The sequence below is a fragment of the Leptodactylus fuscus genome, chromosome 5, assembly GCF_031893055.1.
Source record: "Leptodactylus fuscus isolate aLepFus1 chromosome 5, aLepFus1.hap2, whole genome shotgun sequence".
Taxonomy (NCBI): Eukaryota; Metazoa; Chordata; class Amphibia; order Anura; family Leptodactylidae; genus Leptodactylus; species Leptodactylus fuscus.
In genome coordinates, this window is record NC_134269.1 from 53,517,284 (window position 1) to 53,535,023 (window position 17,740).

Consider the following 17,740-nt stretch of genomic DNA (forward strand, 5'->3'; position numbering starts at 1 on the left):
CTAAATGTCTGCAATTACATAGATGGCAATTCTAGAATATAAAACTACTATTCTAATTCCTGCTTTTGGAGGCGATCCAAAAGTAAATCTATTTATTACAGGATTCCTTTAAAATAAGCGGAATCCTAGCAAGCATGGGAATAAATAGAGTCATGATTTATATTGTTCACTTCCAACACAGCCGGGAGCAAAACTCAGCCTAGAGAGAGAAAATGACGCAGAACTTTCTGTTTGAGTTGGAACTGTAGACTCACTGAATAAGACAGTAAAGTCATTGATAGCAGGAATAATAAATGAGCAGCGCCCTCTAGTGGTCCGTCCCAGAGATTTATGGTCATGACTGTGACTGGTGTAAAGCCAGTAGTCCAGTTGCCAGTAAATGATGTAAAAGCCTGTGGTAAAGCCATGTCTGCTGACTACATTCCAAGACGTGTTTCTGTTGTGTTTTAGCTGAGTTTCATCTGAAAATCTTGAAGTGTGGACTAAACATAGAAGTACTGGGAAACAATACAAGGATAGGAGTTTCTACAGAATAAGGAAGTTAGCAATTGGGCCGCTTATAAAAAAAAAAAAAACTACAAGCACAAGGAATTACAGCAATATCCGCAACGTTCTGGGGGGCACAAACATTACATCCTCACTAGGGCACCATCACTGTAACCCCAATGTTGTTCTCATTCTGAAGGTCAAACTGCATATTGTATGGTTATAAAACACAAGGGAATTGTATCTGTACAGCCTCAAGGTTATGCAAACAGCCATTGTATCCCGTCAATCCCACCGCTACATACTAGACATAACACATGGGTAATCGTATAGGTAATTCAATATATCCCATGTGGGGGCAAAATAACACAAGAAAGAAGTAAGCTACGTGCGGTGCGGCGCTGATACCTACCAGGGTTTAACTATAGGAAGTAAAAGGTTGTCATAATAGCCCACTGCTGCCATACTTTAAGGAGTATATCAAGCAGAGGATATAGAACCATGCAGAATAAATGCATTATGTACAGTCCTGAAATAATAGATCATGATGCTTTGTGTTGGGGGTGCAGCACGCTCATGTAAAAGAGTGGAGCGTTTCACTACTTTACACTATGTTCACACTAGCATTGCATCTCTGTTGTTCAGGTTGTTGGTTACACACACACCATTGACTATAGTGGGCTCCATTGTGTTCTTTACTTTTAAGGCTAAGGCCCCACGTTGCGGAAATGCAGCTTGGGTCCCTGATTCTTTTCACGTAGAACGTTTGGATAGAACTAAAAGGAATATTATACATTTATACTCACCTTCCCTCTTTTGGGTCTCTTCACAGCGTCCGTCACTCTCGCACGGTCTCCTCGGTGACATCATACACCCAGTACCAGCGCTGAGGCCTGTGATTGGCAAGGGCGCTTCTTGTCACAGAGAAGACCGAGCAATAGTGCTGGACACTGTGAGGAGGCCCAAAAGGGAAAGGGAACGTAAGTATAAAAGTTTTTTTTTTTTCTTCCCTAGGACCTCCACCTAGTATACTCTGGAGTCTAAAGCTTAATAATTGACCCCAATGCATGTTGTGTGGCCATTTTAGTTTGTTCGAGACAAATCGACAATTTAATTTCATTACTCAGGTTTAACCTGGCATGATACTTCTTAAAAAAAGGATGAGAGTGGAAAAAAATACCTACAATTTGGGAAGTGTAGGCTACGCAGAGCCATCAGGTAGAGTAAAAAGGGGGTCAAGAAGGCGGTAGAGAAGGCCGGGTACAGATGGGGTTTTTTGGTCCAGAATTTGACGCGGAAGCCGCCTTAGATTCCGGACCAAAAAACAAGTAGCCACAGCTGAATGTCAGTGAAGTGCACCAGCATCCAGTCGCGGCACTCCGCTCTGGATTAGGCCCAAATGAATGGGCCTAGTCGGGAGGGAGTGTCTTCAGGCGGATGTCCGTGGCTGAACCGGCCACGGAATCTGCCTGAAGAAAGGGCACGTCATTTCTTTTTTCCGCGATCGGGAACAAACCGCTCTCAGAAAAAAGAAATGACTGGCACCCATTGATTTCAATGGGAGAGATTTTTCTGAACTTAGCCGAAGGGTAAGGGTGGGAGGTGGTAAGATTGAGAAATGAAGGGTAAAAGGGAACATAAAGTAGACAGTATATTACTCCTATGTCACCACTTTTAGACCTATGCAATGGACATATAACCATATATTGTTTATACATCATAAGTACAGCGTAATTTTAATTTGTTATATGAAAGGAGTAACTGGGATTTGGGATGTAACCAAAGGAACAACAGGGATAATATATATATATATATATATATATATATATATATGGGAAAATGCTGCTCACCACGTGTCATTACTATATGTATCTGGTTGCAGGAGTAATAAAGAAAAACAGCAACATTTTTACACTAGAAAGTTTGATAAATACATTTTTAATTATTGCAAATGACACATCTATAATAGGTCGGCAAATAATATTTGTATGGACATCAAATTCTAAAGTGAAAACCTAATGCCATACATACAGTAGGCGCTGCAGATCTCTTACTGCAGAAGCAGACTGTTATAAATGTCATTTCATCTCCTTTATTACTGTTACTATAGGTTCACACTTAGGGTAAATGGTGCGTCAATAGATCCCGAGTGAATGGCCCCAATGTATATAATGGTTTTTTTTTTCACAGACATCACTGGATGAAAAAAAGCGGATCTTGCAGGAGTTTTTGTCCAGGATCTCTGACAGACTCTAAATGCAGATTTACTCATCTTTCTAAAATATTGCAATGTGTTATCCATGTGCATACAGAACTGCTGCAGAATAACAGTATATCTCCTGCAGGATACGAGGGTTCCATATTAATCCCCTTCTTTAATAAATGCTTCTGAATTCTTTTTAATCTAATGCAACTGTAAAAAAAAAAATAAGAAAATGCTAAACACTGAGCATGTACAGTATTTATATTCAGTTATTCATAGAATTGTTCAAGTCATGCATTTCCCTTTCGTAGGTAGCCGGTTTCTGCAGGCTCGAGAATCCCTTAGGAATATTCTCAGGACTATTATCTTGGAAAGGGATTTTTCCGTGTTCCAGGAAAGGATTAAAAGAAAGTAACTTTTTCTAGGAAATGATTCATCGGCCTGGGTCCGGCTATACAGTGGGAGGTGTGTGCAGGGACTTGCAATTACAGAATCAATGGGCCTTTGATGATGCAGGGCCGGCAAGCAAACACACTGCACAGAGTTACACTGAGTAAACTGTTAGGTCGGGAGAATTGCTTACAGATTTCCTTCTAATTGGGGGTTGGTCTTTGGAGAAGATCAAAGCTCCTAGAATAAGGAAAGGACAGTAAAGATGTGGCGCCTTGAGTCATCCTCTGCAACACATGAAAGTGAAAAAAGCTGAGAAAGGAGGCAACAAAAAAAGATTTGTATGTCACAGTGTTGGGGAGGGTTTATATTTTTGACACATTTTACAATCTCAGATAACAATCTTGCCTTTCATTTTTTTCCATTTCATGTTTCCAAACATAAAAGCAGAAGATTTAAACACAATGTAGAAACATACACAGATGATATGATCTTGTTCTGTCTTATGTTGCAATAAAAATTGTGGGAAATGTATAAAAAAATAAATAAAAAATTCTCCAATATATCTACTGCTGAAAAATACTACTTCGGAGCTAGGTCATAAGAGGCTACACATGTGGCCGTATGATGTCCCGCATATATTGATGAATTGATAGTGTCCGTCAAATCACTAATAGAAGCAGTGGCGTAACTAGGAATGGAGGGGCCCCGTGGTGAACTTTTGACATGGCCCCCCCCCTCCCAGACCGACGCCAAAGTGGACACCCATGAACAATTATACGCTGGGGTCTTTCCAGACCCCAGCGTATAATAATCGGAGACCCAGGGGGGATGAAAACATAAAAAAACACTGTTACTTACCGATCTCCCAGCTCCGCTGCATTCTCCGCCCCTGTCGGCCATCTTCAATGATGGCCAGGACGTCATGTGACCGGAGGGCATGCGTCGCGATGCATAAGGACACAGGCCCGGTCATAGGATCTCACGCAAGTAGGCCCCAAGCATGCCCAGAGCGCAGAGAGGTAATTAACACTGTTCTTTATGTTCCGCAACCTCTCCTGGGCCTCCGACCATTATACTCGGGGGGTCCGAAAAGATCTCCCCCACCCAGTATAATAGTGCTTATGGGGCCCACAGTGTCACTTATCGCTCCCGGCCCCTGCCCCATTAAAAAACAAAAACAAAAAAAATGCAGTGGTAGTGGCTGTCGCCAGGCCCCTAATGCCCCGGTAGTTACGCCACTGACTAGAAGTGACCAACTCTCCTAGGCAATTGATCTCGGAAACAGGGGTGTGTAATGAAGGTGCTACCTGTGTCTGGATAGTGGAAAAGGAAACTGTGGGAGCTGCTTGTGGATGGATCAAAAAAAAAAAAATGCAGCAAAATCTGCAATAAAATAAAATTCAGGATTGGATTCAGTGTGGATTCCACCTATATTAGCTTGAAGTAGAAAAAGAAAAAGAAAAATTTGAAAAAAAAAAAAGTGCAATCGACACCACTAAGTGTTTTTGTCATGGAAAAAGTCCAGGCTTCCTGCTACTATTATATGGAAAACGCCAACATTTCCGTTGGTATAATTGACAGGCTGCGATTTATGAAAACACTCGAGTTTTTGAAATTGCAGCGTTTCCATTGCAGATTTTTGTCCAAGGTGTGGATGGGATTAGTCAGGAACAGGATTCGAGCTGTGTACAAGCCTAATCCTAGAACGTTAACCAGGCTGACAAGTATGAAACTGTAGGAGCCACACACCACAGTATGGCACATCTTCCAAAAACGTGTGTTGTAAGCAATTAGTTACATCTTCTTTGGGAGCTGAAACCAGATGACAAACCGAAATACAATGACTTTTGCATTAACTGCAGAGGTCATATAATGGTCGTGTGGGGTATATGGGCACGTCAGGAAGCTGCAGGGCAAAGCACATGTTGGGGCTGGAGGGTGAATGTTGTGGCTATTATCAATTAAATAGAACATGCTGAAACATTGTTTTCACTTGGATTAATTGTTGGCTGCATTTATTTATAATAAAGGTTATTGCATTTGTTTATGGTATTTATTGTGTATCTAGTGGTGGGGACACAACTGTTGATCTTTCTGTGGTGTGTCCTGTTAAAACAGTGGGAAATTGTAGGGTTGCTGAATACTGATAAGCAAAAACTACAGCGTTTTACAGTCACTAGTGAATCCCATCCACCTATTGCGAAAAAATACGTGCTGCAGACATGTTGTGATATACAAAGCCATTGTTACATATGGAAAGTTTCCCTATAGGAATAATTGACGCAGAAAGTCCATAGAGGAAATCTCTGAGAACTGTCGGCGGCATTGTGGGAAAAACTGTGATGCGATGCGCTACGGTTTTTCCCGCAGCACTTTTTTGTTGAGGTCTGGGTCTGCTACATGGCGCCTTAGCCTTAAAAGGTTTTATGGAAAATACCAAAAAGTACCTATATGTGTCTAAATGCTCACCAGATGAAGTCAATCTTGGCCAGCTCTGTGTGGCACAGTTGTTTTTATGCTGCCATGGTTTGCACTGGGTGGAATCAGTATATTTACCACCCATAAAGGACTACACTTCCTACGATTAACACCCTTAACCTTACAGATTTCAGACATTGCTTTCTACACTGTCTACCAATAAGTATTTGGACAATGAAGATATTTGTGGTCGTGATGTACGTCACGCCTTCCTCCATTAAATAGGAAACCGCATTGGCATTAGTCGCATGCAAGATGCCACGAAGTGCAGAATTGTCCGATTTTGAGAAAGGGGTAATTATGGGGTACCACAGAAATGGTCGCTCCTTAAAGGGGCTCTATCAGCAAAATTATACTGATAGAGCCCCACATATGTGTGAATAGCCTTTAAAAAGGCCATTCAGGCATTTCTAATGTTATATTAAACTACCCCCGTTTTAAAATAATACCCTAAAAAAGAATATGATAATCATACCGTATCGTGCACGCTGGGCGGGCATGCATGTTCCAACGTCATCTTTAGCCACGCCTACATCTTCTTTGTTCTTGCAGTGATGTCCTCGGGTCCCGTCTTCCTCTTCCGGCGTCATTGCTTGTAATCCCGCGCCGGCGTAGTAGCAAGGGAACAGTAGCAGGGGAACTGAGCATGCTCAGTTCCCCTGCTACTCCTTGGGTCCCGTCTTCCTCGTCTTCAATCCCGCGTTGAAGCAGTAGCAGGGGAACTGAACATGCTCAGTATGTTCAGTTATTTAAAAAAAAAAAAAAAAAAAAAAAAAGGGGGGGGGGTAGTTTAATATAACATTAGCAATGCCTGAATGGCCTTTTTAAAGTGGGGCTCTATCAGCATAATTTTGCTGATAGAGCCCCTTTAAGGGACATAGCAAGCGAACTGAATTACCCAAAATCAACAGTGGCCTATGTGATAAAGTGGAAGGTGAACAGTGATTGCCCAAAGTCGGCAGACCCCCGAAACTGGGAGATAGAGACCGACGAGTGCTGGCCAGAGAAACCGCACCCAACCGATGGCTCACATATACCAGGAGTTTCATCAGACATCCGGAAGTATTGTGTCCATCAATACCATCCATAAAGAAGCATCTGCTGGGCTCTACCAACTATTGGATAGGAAGAAATGTTGTTTTTCTATTCTACCACAGATGTCCACATACTTATTGGTAGACAGTGTATCATGGTGGATGTTATCAGCAGGGTCACAGACAGCACTCTAAGGTTCCACTACTTCGACTATGAACAATCTATTTATTGTTCAGAATTCAGGATGTCACTTATATGAGAGCTAAACAAGAGAAGCCTGGCCACATGACTGCATGTGTGACTAGTTTATGGTGCAGTAATTACATTAGTAAATGATAACAACCTGCATCCCCTTCTTTCACACTTCACTAGATCTAGCACACTGAACTAGTTTGGCTTCGAGTGTTCCTTTAATATTAACCAATGTGACATATCAGTATGTACAGTTTGGCGGTATACAGGAATTGTATGTGATGAAACAGCACCACTCTTGTCCATGGCCTGCATTTGTATTGCAGCACATTCCTGTGTTTGTTGCGTCATAAACCCCCTTAATCTATTAGTGGAATTAGTCCATCTCTAATACATATGACAGCATCTCTTGACTTTGTTCGCTTAATAGGATGAAGGGACTGAGAAAAGTCTTACAGTAAAGCTTCCATACAGATAGGGCGCAGTGACCTACAGTCATTTTGTTTATACGCAGATGCTTTACACATCCAGGAAGTCTCGGTCCAAAACAAGTTAATCTGTAAGCTAAGATAACGCTGCAGTGGAAAGTTTGCACTGCACGCTATGATACACACTAAAGGCAATGGCCTCTTTTGAAGGGGTTTTTATAACAACATTGCAACTTTTAACACAATCCAGCAGCCTCATTTAAGAAGCGATCTCCCCCTCCCACATATGTTTCTTCTGGTTAAAATAAAACAAATGTCCAGACAGCTCTGAACATCTGTCAGCCTCACAGAGACATGTCTCAGCAGTCAGAGAGTGCTTGGCCGAGATTCTTCTTAATTTGGGAATAAAAGAACTCGACACACAATACAGAACAAGTCACATAACTGCACACAACGAAGGCAATTAAATGGTGGCGGCATATATACACAAGTTCTCCACAGTAGTTCTTTAGAAATAACAGTGTAGGTGTTGTGATAGAGATTGGCGTAGATTTACTATTCCTAAAATTTAGACAGTGTAAACTAGACCAGGCAGGCGGCGGCCAGTTTTTGGAGGCCGCTTATGTGCGCATGCGCAGTACGCTCTGTTCTCCATAGAATTATAGGAGCATACTACGCATGCGGGCGTAAGTGGCCTCCAAAAAATGGCCGCCGGCCTGTGCACTCGGCTTTGCCTGTGGCCTGATGGCAGAGCCAACTGCGCAGGCGTTGAAGCGTGACCCCAGCCAGAAGACGACGAGTGAAGAGGCAGATGCTGAAGAAGATTGAGGCGTCGCTGCAAGAGAACTCATTTGCATCTTGACAAAAAACGGGTTTTTAATAGAGATGAGCGAGTACTGTTCGGATCAGCCGATCCGAACAGCACACTCGCATAGTAATGAATGGACGTAGCCGGCACGCGGGGGGTTAAGCGGCCGGCCGCCGTCAAAGAGGAAGTACCAGGTGCATCCATTCATTTCTATGGAGCGTGCTGTTTGGATCCGGGTCGGAGATGACTTCTAATGGTAGGAGACGAATAGCCTTTCTTAAGGCTATTCCGACATGTGAACGAGAAAAAAAAAAAAAAAGGAGTTTTAATGGTAGAATCCCGTTAAGTACGACAACAAAATACAGGAATCACATTTTAAAACTAGAATAAAAACACTTAAAAATCCAAATACAGAATGGTCTCCAGCTTCAATAACCAGCTCCAAAGCGATGTCCTTTTGTGGTCCTCTTCTGCTGAAAACAAGCATCTTACTTCAAATATCAGTGATTTCCTTAAGAACATTCAGACTCAGACAAATGTTTTACTTCAGTTTTTAATATACATTAATATTTGTACAAAAAGTTATAATAGAACTACAAAACATCCTGTCCATAAAAGAACCAGTGGAGCATCATAAGACGGGTGGCAGTGAAGCTCTATGGAATAATCTACACGCTGCTGTCTAGTCCAGACACCTGGCTGTGCTTTCTCTGCAGCCAGAATTTTAGTGCACAAAATGTGGCCGTCCGTCCAAGTGTCACAGTTTCCCACAATGAGAACAGACATCTGGATACAGCAGCACACTGCGTAACCTGGAAACCCTGTGCTATAATGCAGCACGATGGCCAGCACGAGCATGCACGTCTCCTTATCTTGACAGAGTGCATGACAGCTACGGAGATGTTTCTACTATTGCACAAAGTAGGCGCCTCATAGGCATATGGTTTGGTACAAGTAGTACATTTAGCAAAACTCAGAAGTAAAGATTTGCAATCCAGCTCAGCTAGTGCAAAGAATAAATTATCTTTTTTAAAGAGAACGTGTCGCCAGGAAATGTCTTTTTGTTAATATTACATTTTTATATTAAACAGATTTTTTTAAAGAATTTTTGGTGATGCTCTTTTTAATTTTCAAAATTAATATCTATATGTTTTGAAACAATCCTACAAACCTTGCAACTCCAACTTTTGTCACTAATCCTAAAGCATTCTGTGTCTTCCTGTTTCCTTAAGAAGGACCATGGGCCATAGACACAATAGTCCGGGGCAGACCCTATTCCCTTGTATGTGAGAGTTTTCTAGGTATGCTCTATGAGGAGGGAATAGATAAGCTGTGCTGGATTCTAGGTTTCATCTACATATACATGGTAGCGGTGATCATCAGTGTGCTGAAAAGTGAGGACTGCTGCAAATAAATGTCCTGCAGAAAACCGTCATTCTCAGCATAATATATGGCCTAGCGGACAGAGTTAGAACTGCAGGGTTTTTAGGATTCATTTAGAAATATAGATAACAAAGAAAATGTTTAAAAACCTCACCAAAATAGGTTTAGCATAAAACATGATTAAAAAAAAAATGGGCCATTTTCTTACGACACATTCCCTTTAAGTCTACAAGACAGCATTAGAAAAGACTATTGAAGTGAAGGAGTCCAGCAATAGCTGAGGACATAGTTTATAAACTAGATATATTATAGTCATAAGCCTCAGCCAAAGATAATTGGGTACTTAGTTTATACCTGAGATACAATTCTCCTCTCCATGTTTATATATTGCATTTTAGTGTTATCACTAATATGAAATCTTTGGATGCTTCTGCTGGGGCAAGTTCACATTAATGTTCACTGCATCGGTTCTTCTGTTCACTCATAGGAACAGACGATTTGTCTAATGATAGGCACCAACAGATCCGAAGGGAACCCGCTGACCGTAATGGTGGCCATAAGATATCTGCTTTGTTCATAGTCATTTTATCAGAGAAAAAAGTACTGCATGCAGGACTTGTTCATCTGCAATTGTAGACAGACTCAGAGTGCAATGCAAATGTGAACATAGCCTAAGACATACTGTGGTCATAGACCAACAGAATTACCCTGACAGCTTGGTAGGAAAGCCATGGGAATGACATTCCACAATTCACAGGACATATCTCTACCATGCGCCTCTTCTTCATAGAGAATCTACTGACTAAGAAGGCTAGCTAGCTGCAAGGGGTGCAAGGCTTGTGCTACCTCCTCTTCCTCATGCAGGTCTCCAGTCTCCTCAGTTCATCAGCTGAATGATAAAAAATGTCAAACTCTGCAGCTCCCCATCCCCGCCAGACAGACAGAATCCAGCCCAGAGCGTCACTCCGTAGGCAACAAACTACTGAATCCTTGGACACAGCCGCGGCCTCCACACAGATCCTGAGAAGACAACAGCAAATGGATTACTGTAATGTGTAACAGGCAGCACTGGGATACAAATTCCTGCTCTTTACAGAAGTCAGTAGTCTGTGAAAGCAACACCCTCTCTCATAAAAGAGAAGCCTGTTCTCAGACATGAGGTAGTAGATATGTGTGGTTACTTTCCATTGGAATTAAAGCAACAAATCTGGCAAAGGCTCCATGCATACCGACACGTGCTACACACTGACTCATTATCTGCTATGGCCATACACACACACACACATACAATGTATTATAACAGATCCATGCAGGGGGTTGTGAGCCCAGGACAAATCCTAATCCTGTCAGTTTGGAGGCCCAGGCTCATTAATGAAATCAATGTATCCGTGGAGAGCACGGACAGAACACCGATATCATGTGTCTGCCATCCATGACATTTTCTCATGAACTTGCCCATTCACACAAACCTTATTATGTACCAAGTCCCTCCAAATATATCATTCACCTAATATTAACCTATTTAGTTACTGCTGGGATTCTTATCCTCCATGTGATATGACCTTATTCTGCCCTGCTGGGAATTACATTTCTATGATCTTCAAAAGTCACAATCTCACTTCCGGTATGATAAAACTGCATGGACTGTGCCACACAGACTCTCCACAGGGGGAGCACTATCTCCTTTCATACTGTTGGTTTATTAATATGAATAATATGACCAGCCACCCTCCAGGACTGTATACTTATAGTATTTTAGATTATTTACTAAGTATATAAAACAGGATCATTACACTGTTCCCTAGAAGACAGAGCTGGTACTGTCTCTAGCTGCCTATGCATTGCTGTGCTTAGGCATCATGGGTTTAATAGTAACGAAAGAGAAATATGAAAACCAAGATGGTGTCTGATCAGAGCAGAGCAGGAAAATGTGTGCTACTTGATGTTTTGGAAGCCCATAGTTGGGTACGTTCCCTAGTCCTTGTTAATGGAAAGTACTAGATGGACTCACCGCGTCTTTGTAAATGACCCTCTCTAGTAATGGGATATTAGGTCATGTAACGACCATATACTTACTATACTATTAAAACCAATTACTATTGAATGAGTTGGTCAGTTGAAGCTGCGTCGCCCACCTAATAGGACATGGCCTTTCAAAATAAGTCACGTTGTACACAAAAAACAAACACTGCACATATTATATATAGTTTTACAGTTTATATTTGTTTTGTTTTTTATTTTCTTGTTATATAGATACTTGTTTTATTTTGTATATATACTAGAATTATGGGGTAGCCATTCTCACTCAGCTGATGTCCTGCGAACAGCAATTCAGAGATTTGCTTTACTGCAGCCACATGAACATAAGAAACTACAGTCAAAAAATGACCTACTGACTGAATAATGGGTTGTGGGTGAATGGAGTGCAGTGCCCACCATGTAAACAATGGCGAGAGCTGCGGTCACATAAATACAGCTGATTGTGGGGTGTCAACAGCCGGACCCCCGATGATCTAAAGTTGATAGCCCAAAACTAGATTTAAAGTTGTTTTAAGCACAGATAAGAAAAAACCCCAAATCCCATTAAAGTTCATGGGATTCACCAAAGTGATAGTTTGCCCTTCTATGAACGTACCCATCTTTTGCCAGTTGTCCAGACTGTAATACAGCAATTACTCGGCCTCGCTGTCCACCACTCTCCTTCTCGAGTCCAATGATGATGATGTCACCTCCGCGCCTGAAAGAATTCAGAAGCAATCTTGTAATCTTGTAGTAATGATACAGAATACTACATTATGTGTAAGATAAGTTATTGGGAAAAAAATACAAAATTCCTATCACTCCTTAGCTGACATACACATTACCTTATATAAAAGAGGAGATTCCTTCACTGTTTTTGTGCTTTAAACCCAATATGATAGACAGAGGCAGATTTACCTAAAGACATTGTAGGCTCTGCCTATAGGTGTCACATACTGTGTGAAATTCTACGAAAATTCAGTCTTATTCTATTTATTTTTTTGCAAAAGACAGACAGACCTGACTGGAGCCTAAAGTGACAGACAATCTGCATCTCCCGCCTCCAGTACTGATCATTGATTCTTCAGGAACAGTGACAGATCAGTCCACATTTGTTAATGCCCAAAAATGGTTGAGACCATTAAATTCTTGAAGGTTTTTCTCCAAACATACTGAGCTCATGAACCTCAAGAGAATGAGACATCCTCTGACCTGCATTCTGCTGGGCTAGACTCAAATCATGGCCAAAGATGGCAACAGGACTACATCACAAGGGCCCCCACCCCTTAAAGTTCGGTGGTTTAGTTTAGTCATAACAGCCAGGATGTGTCATGACCACGTATATGTTTTTATATGTAAGTGTGCGTCTGGGCCCCTTTGTAAAATGTTGCGTAATTTAGAGTCCATTAAACTGAATGAATTGATCCCAGGTTGAAAAAGGAATTTGTAACCTATATACAGTGTAAAATCTGATCTGGTCACAGAGAAGCTGATCATTGTCTTTACCCTAATTTGCAAAATAAAAAAAATTAATCCATCTAATAGTTAGCGGAAATGCAGACTAGACAGTCGGAAAGTGCGCCAGCTTTATGTCAATGCCTCACATTGTATAATGCACTGAAGAGAAGGATGGCAGACTTACCAAGCAAACAGTGATATCCTTTATTACAGCCGTATGTTTACAGCACGTAGGAAGGCCAACACACAGACAATGGGCTGTTTTGTGCACGGGCGCTTCCTCTGGACTCTCTTTAAATTTAGTGCGCCTTTAGGCACTTCTGTCTAACTTTACCCAACTTTAAGGTGTGCAACGTGGCAATATTTTAACGCTATTCTCTGCCAAGCCATACTGCTTTGTTTTGCAGGCTGGAAAGTGTCTATGTCACTTAATGCATGTGTATGCACACTGCTGCACAAGAATTCTGTCCCTAGGAAATCTAGGGTGAGGTATTTGTTAGCAATGTACTCTCTCTAATTTACACTTTTCACCCATTTGCCATAAAAGATAGACTTGGGCCCGGTTCTCATCTGCGTTCGGGTTTCTGTTCAGGGAGTCTGCTTGGGGAGCCCCAGAATGGAAACCTAATCCGCATAAAAAAGAAGTTACTTTAGGAAACTGACGAACCCCATAGACTATAATGGGGTCCATGTGGTTTCTGCATGAAAAATGTGGAGAGAATAGCGCTGCTTGCAGGACTTTTCTCTCCACATTTTTCTTGCGGAGAGGGGAATGGAATGGCCCAAACGCAGATGTGATCGGGGTCTCACATGTAAACTGAAGTAAATGTATATAATAGGCAACATGGAAGAACCTCTCTATACGTCAAAGAGATTGTGTCATCCCATATACTAGCCCAAGACTTCTTCCAAACAACTCAATGACCAACCATCACAAGTCCAGCAGAATGTGAGCCATCACTTATTTGTGGCTATCTGCTTTGGTTCATAGAGCAGGTTCCTGCCACTTACTAACCTCTATGACATCCAACTGCCCTAAAAATTAACTTTACAGAAAAACTGTGTTACTGATAGAGCTAAAGACAGACCAGATATCCCTAAGAAGGAAAGGACGGTCCTTCTATTTAGTTTCCATTCAGCAGTGTTATACATCGTAGTTTCACTAAACTAACTACTTGGACACCAAATCTGAGGACTTGCACCCATGGCGGAAGAAGTTTTTAAGCTGACATTTTACTTCAAAAGTCTTAAATTCCAGAATATCTCTAATCCTGAAAATTCTATAATCTGGTATTAGCCTAATTCCAAATTTATTGGATCAGGAAGGTTCAACATGTACTAAGATCTGGTTGATGAACAGAAAATGTTTAGAGATTTTACAGAATTTCTTAAACTATTACACAGCTAAAAGTTAACTGGATACTCGGGGGGATGGGATTGGTTAAGGCCAAGTTCACATTATATAATTTACAGCCCACTATGAAGCGTATTCCACCACAAAATCAGCTCCATATTCCTGGGAGGCAGTGCCTGATGCTTCTTTTTGTAAGACGCTGATGGTACAAAGCTATGGAAAAATCTCGCCCGAGGTGGGGTTGGGAAGGGGTTGGTGTTTCTCTCAGCCTAGCAAAGACTCGGAGCTGTAAGGCTAGCCTTTCTGACCATACAGGGATATCAGTGCTGAAACTAATGGTACTGATATCTCTGGCCCCAGGATACATACCAGCTAAGCTAACAGTGCGCTGAATTCAATGCGAATGTCAGAGAACAAGAAAAGTCCTCCTTAAAAGGACGTTAATTAAGTATATCAAAAAAATGTTCACCAAACACCTCCAATATAATAGCAAAAAAAACTAAACAAAACACTCTGGGGGTTAGGTCAACATCAAATGATCAAATTCATGATTCTGATGAAAATCAGAACTGTTTTTGAAATGGTGAATTAATCGAATGTATTCAATAAATTGTCCAGTCCTATGTGGGGGTGCATGTTAATCTTATTGACCAATATGGGGTACACCTCCACAGTTAGTACTTGGAGACTGGAGTAAGGCTTACCTTGGAATCCAAAGCAAATCCTTAACCGCAAGGATCCGCACTGCCTGCAAGCGCAGCTTCTCCTCTTCAGTCGGTGGGGCTTTGCTTCCCCAGCTCTCACTAGGAATTCTGGGTCGTGACAGTTCAGGTTCCTCACTGTCCGTGGAGAAAAGAACACTATTGTAACTGACTGGTGTACTCGGCAGGCTGGAAGAAGACTTTGCTGCCCCTTGAAGCACAGAAGAAGAGGAGACTGAAGACACAGAACAATAGTCTGTCAGAGAGTCCTGGTGGCTGAGGAGCTGCGTCCCTCTGTCCTGGCTGTACAGAATACTGACGTTTACTTGGCATTGACTGTCACAATTTTCCTCTGGTAAGGTAATCGGTGCTAGTTCAGAATTCATCCTTACTGTAAACATGTCTCGTAAAGGACTGCAGTCACCACAGAAGTATCGGGCACAGAACTGGTAACTAGCAGCATGATACATGACTAATGTGTTTGTCCTATTGTCTAAGCACCAAACAGCCTCCTCTCCATTGCAGTCTGAACTGGTAGCCATTGAGATTATAAGTGATGGAGCGGTATAAGGCTCAAGCCTTTTAGTAATATCCAACGAAGTACAATCCACTATCAGGATACCAGGTCCATTGCTGTACCAGACCTCAGATCCTCCATTAGAAAGCTCCATGGCCAGTATTGGGTATGGATTCTGTCTGGGATCTTCATCTCCTATTTTGAACATGGCACGGTTGGCTGAGCGAGAACAGATATAGGAGCAATCTGTGCTGGGTATGCCATCAGTTACTGGGAATACAGAAATCAAGCTGTCTGCCAGGCCAGCAAATACCAAGGAGGTGCTCTGCATCAAACAAAAAAAAAGAGGAAAAAAAAAAAGAAAAAAAAGTGTCCAGTAAATATAGTGCAAGTATAGTCTGAACAGTGATTTACAACTTTTCTGTGTCATAAAAGTGAAAAGCCTTTAATAAATACCCCACTTTAAGGGCAAGTTCACACAGGGTTTTTTGATCCGGATCAAAAAACGGATAGCCGCAACTGATGCTGGTGCACTGCAGCGGCATCCAGTCACACACTCTGCTCCAGATTAAGCCCAATGAATGGAGGAGGGAGTGTCTTCAGGCCGAATCGCAAGGCGCATCGGCCTGAAGAATGAGCATCTCACTTCTTTTTCCGTGAGCCAGAACAAGTGGCTCCGGGAAAAAAGACCCGACAGGCTCCCATTGATTTCAATGGGACCTGTCTTTTTGGTCAGGATTTTGAGGCATATACGGCCTCAAAATCCTGACCAAAAAACCCTGTGTGAACTTACTCTAAAGGGGTTTTCCAGGCTAAATAACTGTTGACCTATCCTTAGGACAGGTACTTAACTGAATGTCAGCAGAGGAGCAACACCCGGATCTCCTGTGAATCAGCTGTATGAGTGCAGCAGCCTCTTCATTACTTACCAAACACATTTTTTTTTTCTTTTTTATAGAGACTGCTTGGTATCACAGCACAGCCCATTTATCTGAATGAGACTGAGTTGCGATCAGGCCATGTAACTGATAACATGACGTCCCATGCCCTGTGCAGCAGATATGGCTGATCCACAGGGGCCACAGGTATTGGACTGCCAAGGATCTTCAACTGATGACCAATCCTGAGGATAGGTTATCGATTCAAAAAGTCCCTAAAATCACTTTAATATTTAGGAAGATATCACTAGATACAAGAAGGAGTCTCCTCTCATGCAAACCAGCTTCTAGCTTTGGGCCTTTGCAAAACCTAGATGCAAATGATGGCCCCAGTGTAGAGCTGCAGCCTTGATACTTTTGTGTAAGACTATACAACTTCGCCATAATGTTATTTTTACTAAAGAAATTTATGGTATCCACAAGATATATTACGAATGCCTGGTATGGGTTAACCTCTTGGAATAAGAGGGGTCCCTTTATTTACCAATTCTAAAAAGAGAGGACATGGAGAACTAGCTCCATATGTTATGGAAACAAACAAGGGGCTAGTCCAGACTCCACGTTCTTCCAAAAGAGAGGGGGTCCCAGAAGTGTTCCCTTCCAACCAGATCCTAATGGCATATTCTGTGAATATACAATAAATGTCTTTGGTGGAAAAACCTTTTTAAGTATTTTGGCTGAAGAAATGCAGCGGAAAATAATGCAGCATTTTACAGTACCAGAATAGAGAAAGATTCTGACTAATCTCATCCACACATTGCAGAAAAAAACGTTGTGGAAAAAGGTGCATGTCAATCATATCGGTGGTAACGCTCACTATAGGTGTAATAAGAGAAGAAAATCTGCAGAGAAAAATGCAGCAAAAATGCAATGAAAAAAGCTGTGGATAAAAAAAAAAACCCATGGTGCTTTTGCACTGTGTTTTTTTTCTGCAGCATTTTTTAGCTGAGTTCCGCAATGTGGGGCCTTAATCTGAACGTAGTCTTAAAGAGGACCTTTCACCACTTTTGGGCACATGCAGTGTTATATACTGCCAGAAAGCCGACAGTGCGCTGAATTCAGCACACTGTCGGCTTTCCCGATCTGTGCCCGCTGTAAAGAGCTTACGGTGCTGGTACCGTAGTGCTCTATGGTCAGAAGGGCGTTTCTGACCATTAGCCAGAGACGTCCTTCTGCCTCGCGGCGCCTATCGCGCTGTACTGTGGAGTGGGGAGGAACGCCCCCTCCCTCTGCTCACACAGCTCGTCCATAGACGAGTATTATCAGGAGAGGGAGGAGGCGTTCCTCCCTGCTCCACAGTACAGCGTGATAGGCGCCGCGATGCAGAAGGACGTCTCTGGCTAATGG

At 42.1% G+C, this 17,740-nt stretch overlaps 1 protein-coding gene across 1 annotated transcript in view; it reads right to left on the reverse strand.

The window, feature by feature from the left end:
* Positions 1–10,186: 10,186 nt before the first annotated feature.
* LRRK1 (leucine rich repeat kinase 1) overlaps positions 10,187–17,740 on the reverse strand; it is a 73,387-nt gene continuing 65,833 nt past the window's right edge. The window contains exons 32-34 of the mRNA XM_075273198.1: positions 14,942–15,780; positions 12,042–12,143; positions 10,187–10,426 (exon numbers count right to left, since the gene is read on the reverse strand). Coding sequence (XP_075129299.1) covers positions 10,249–10,426; positions 12,042–12,143; positions 14,942–15,780 — 1,119 coding nt within the window. The 3' untranslated portion in view covers positions 10,187–10,248. The remainder of the gene's footprint in view (positions 10,427–12,041; positions 12,144–14,941; positions 15,781–17,740) is intronic.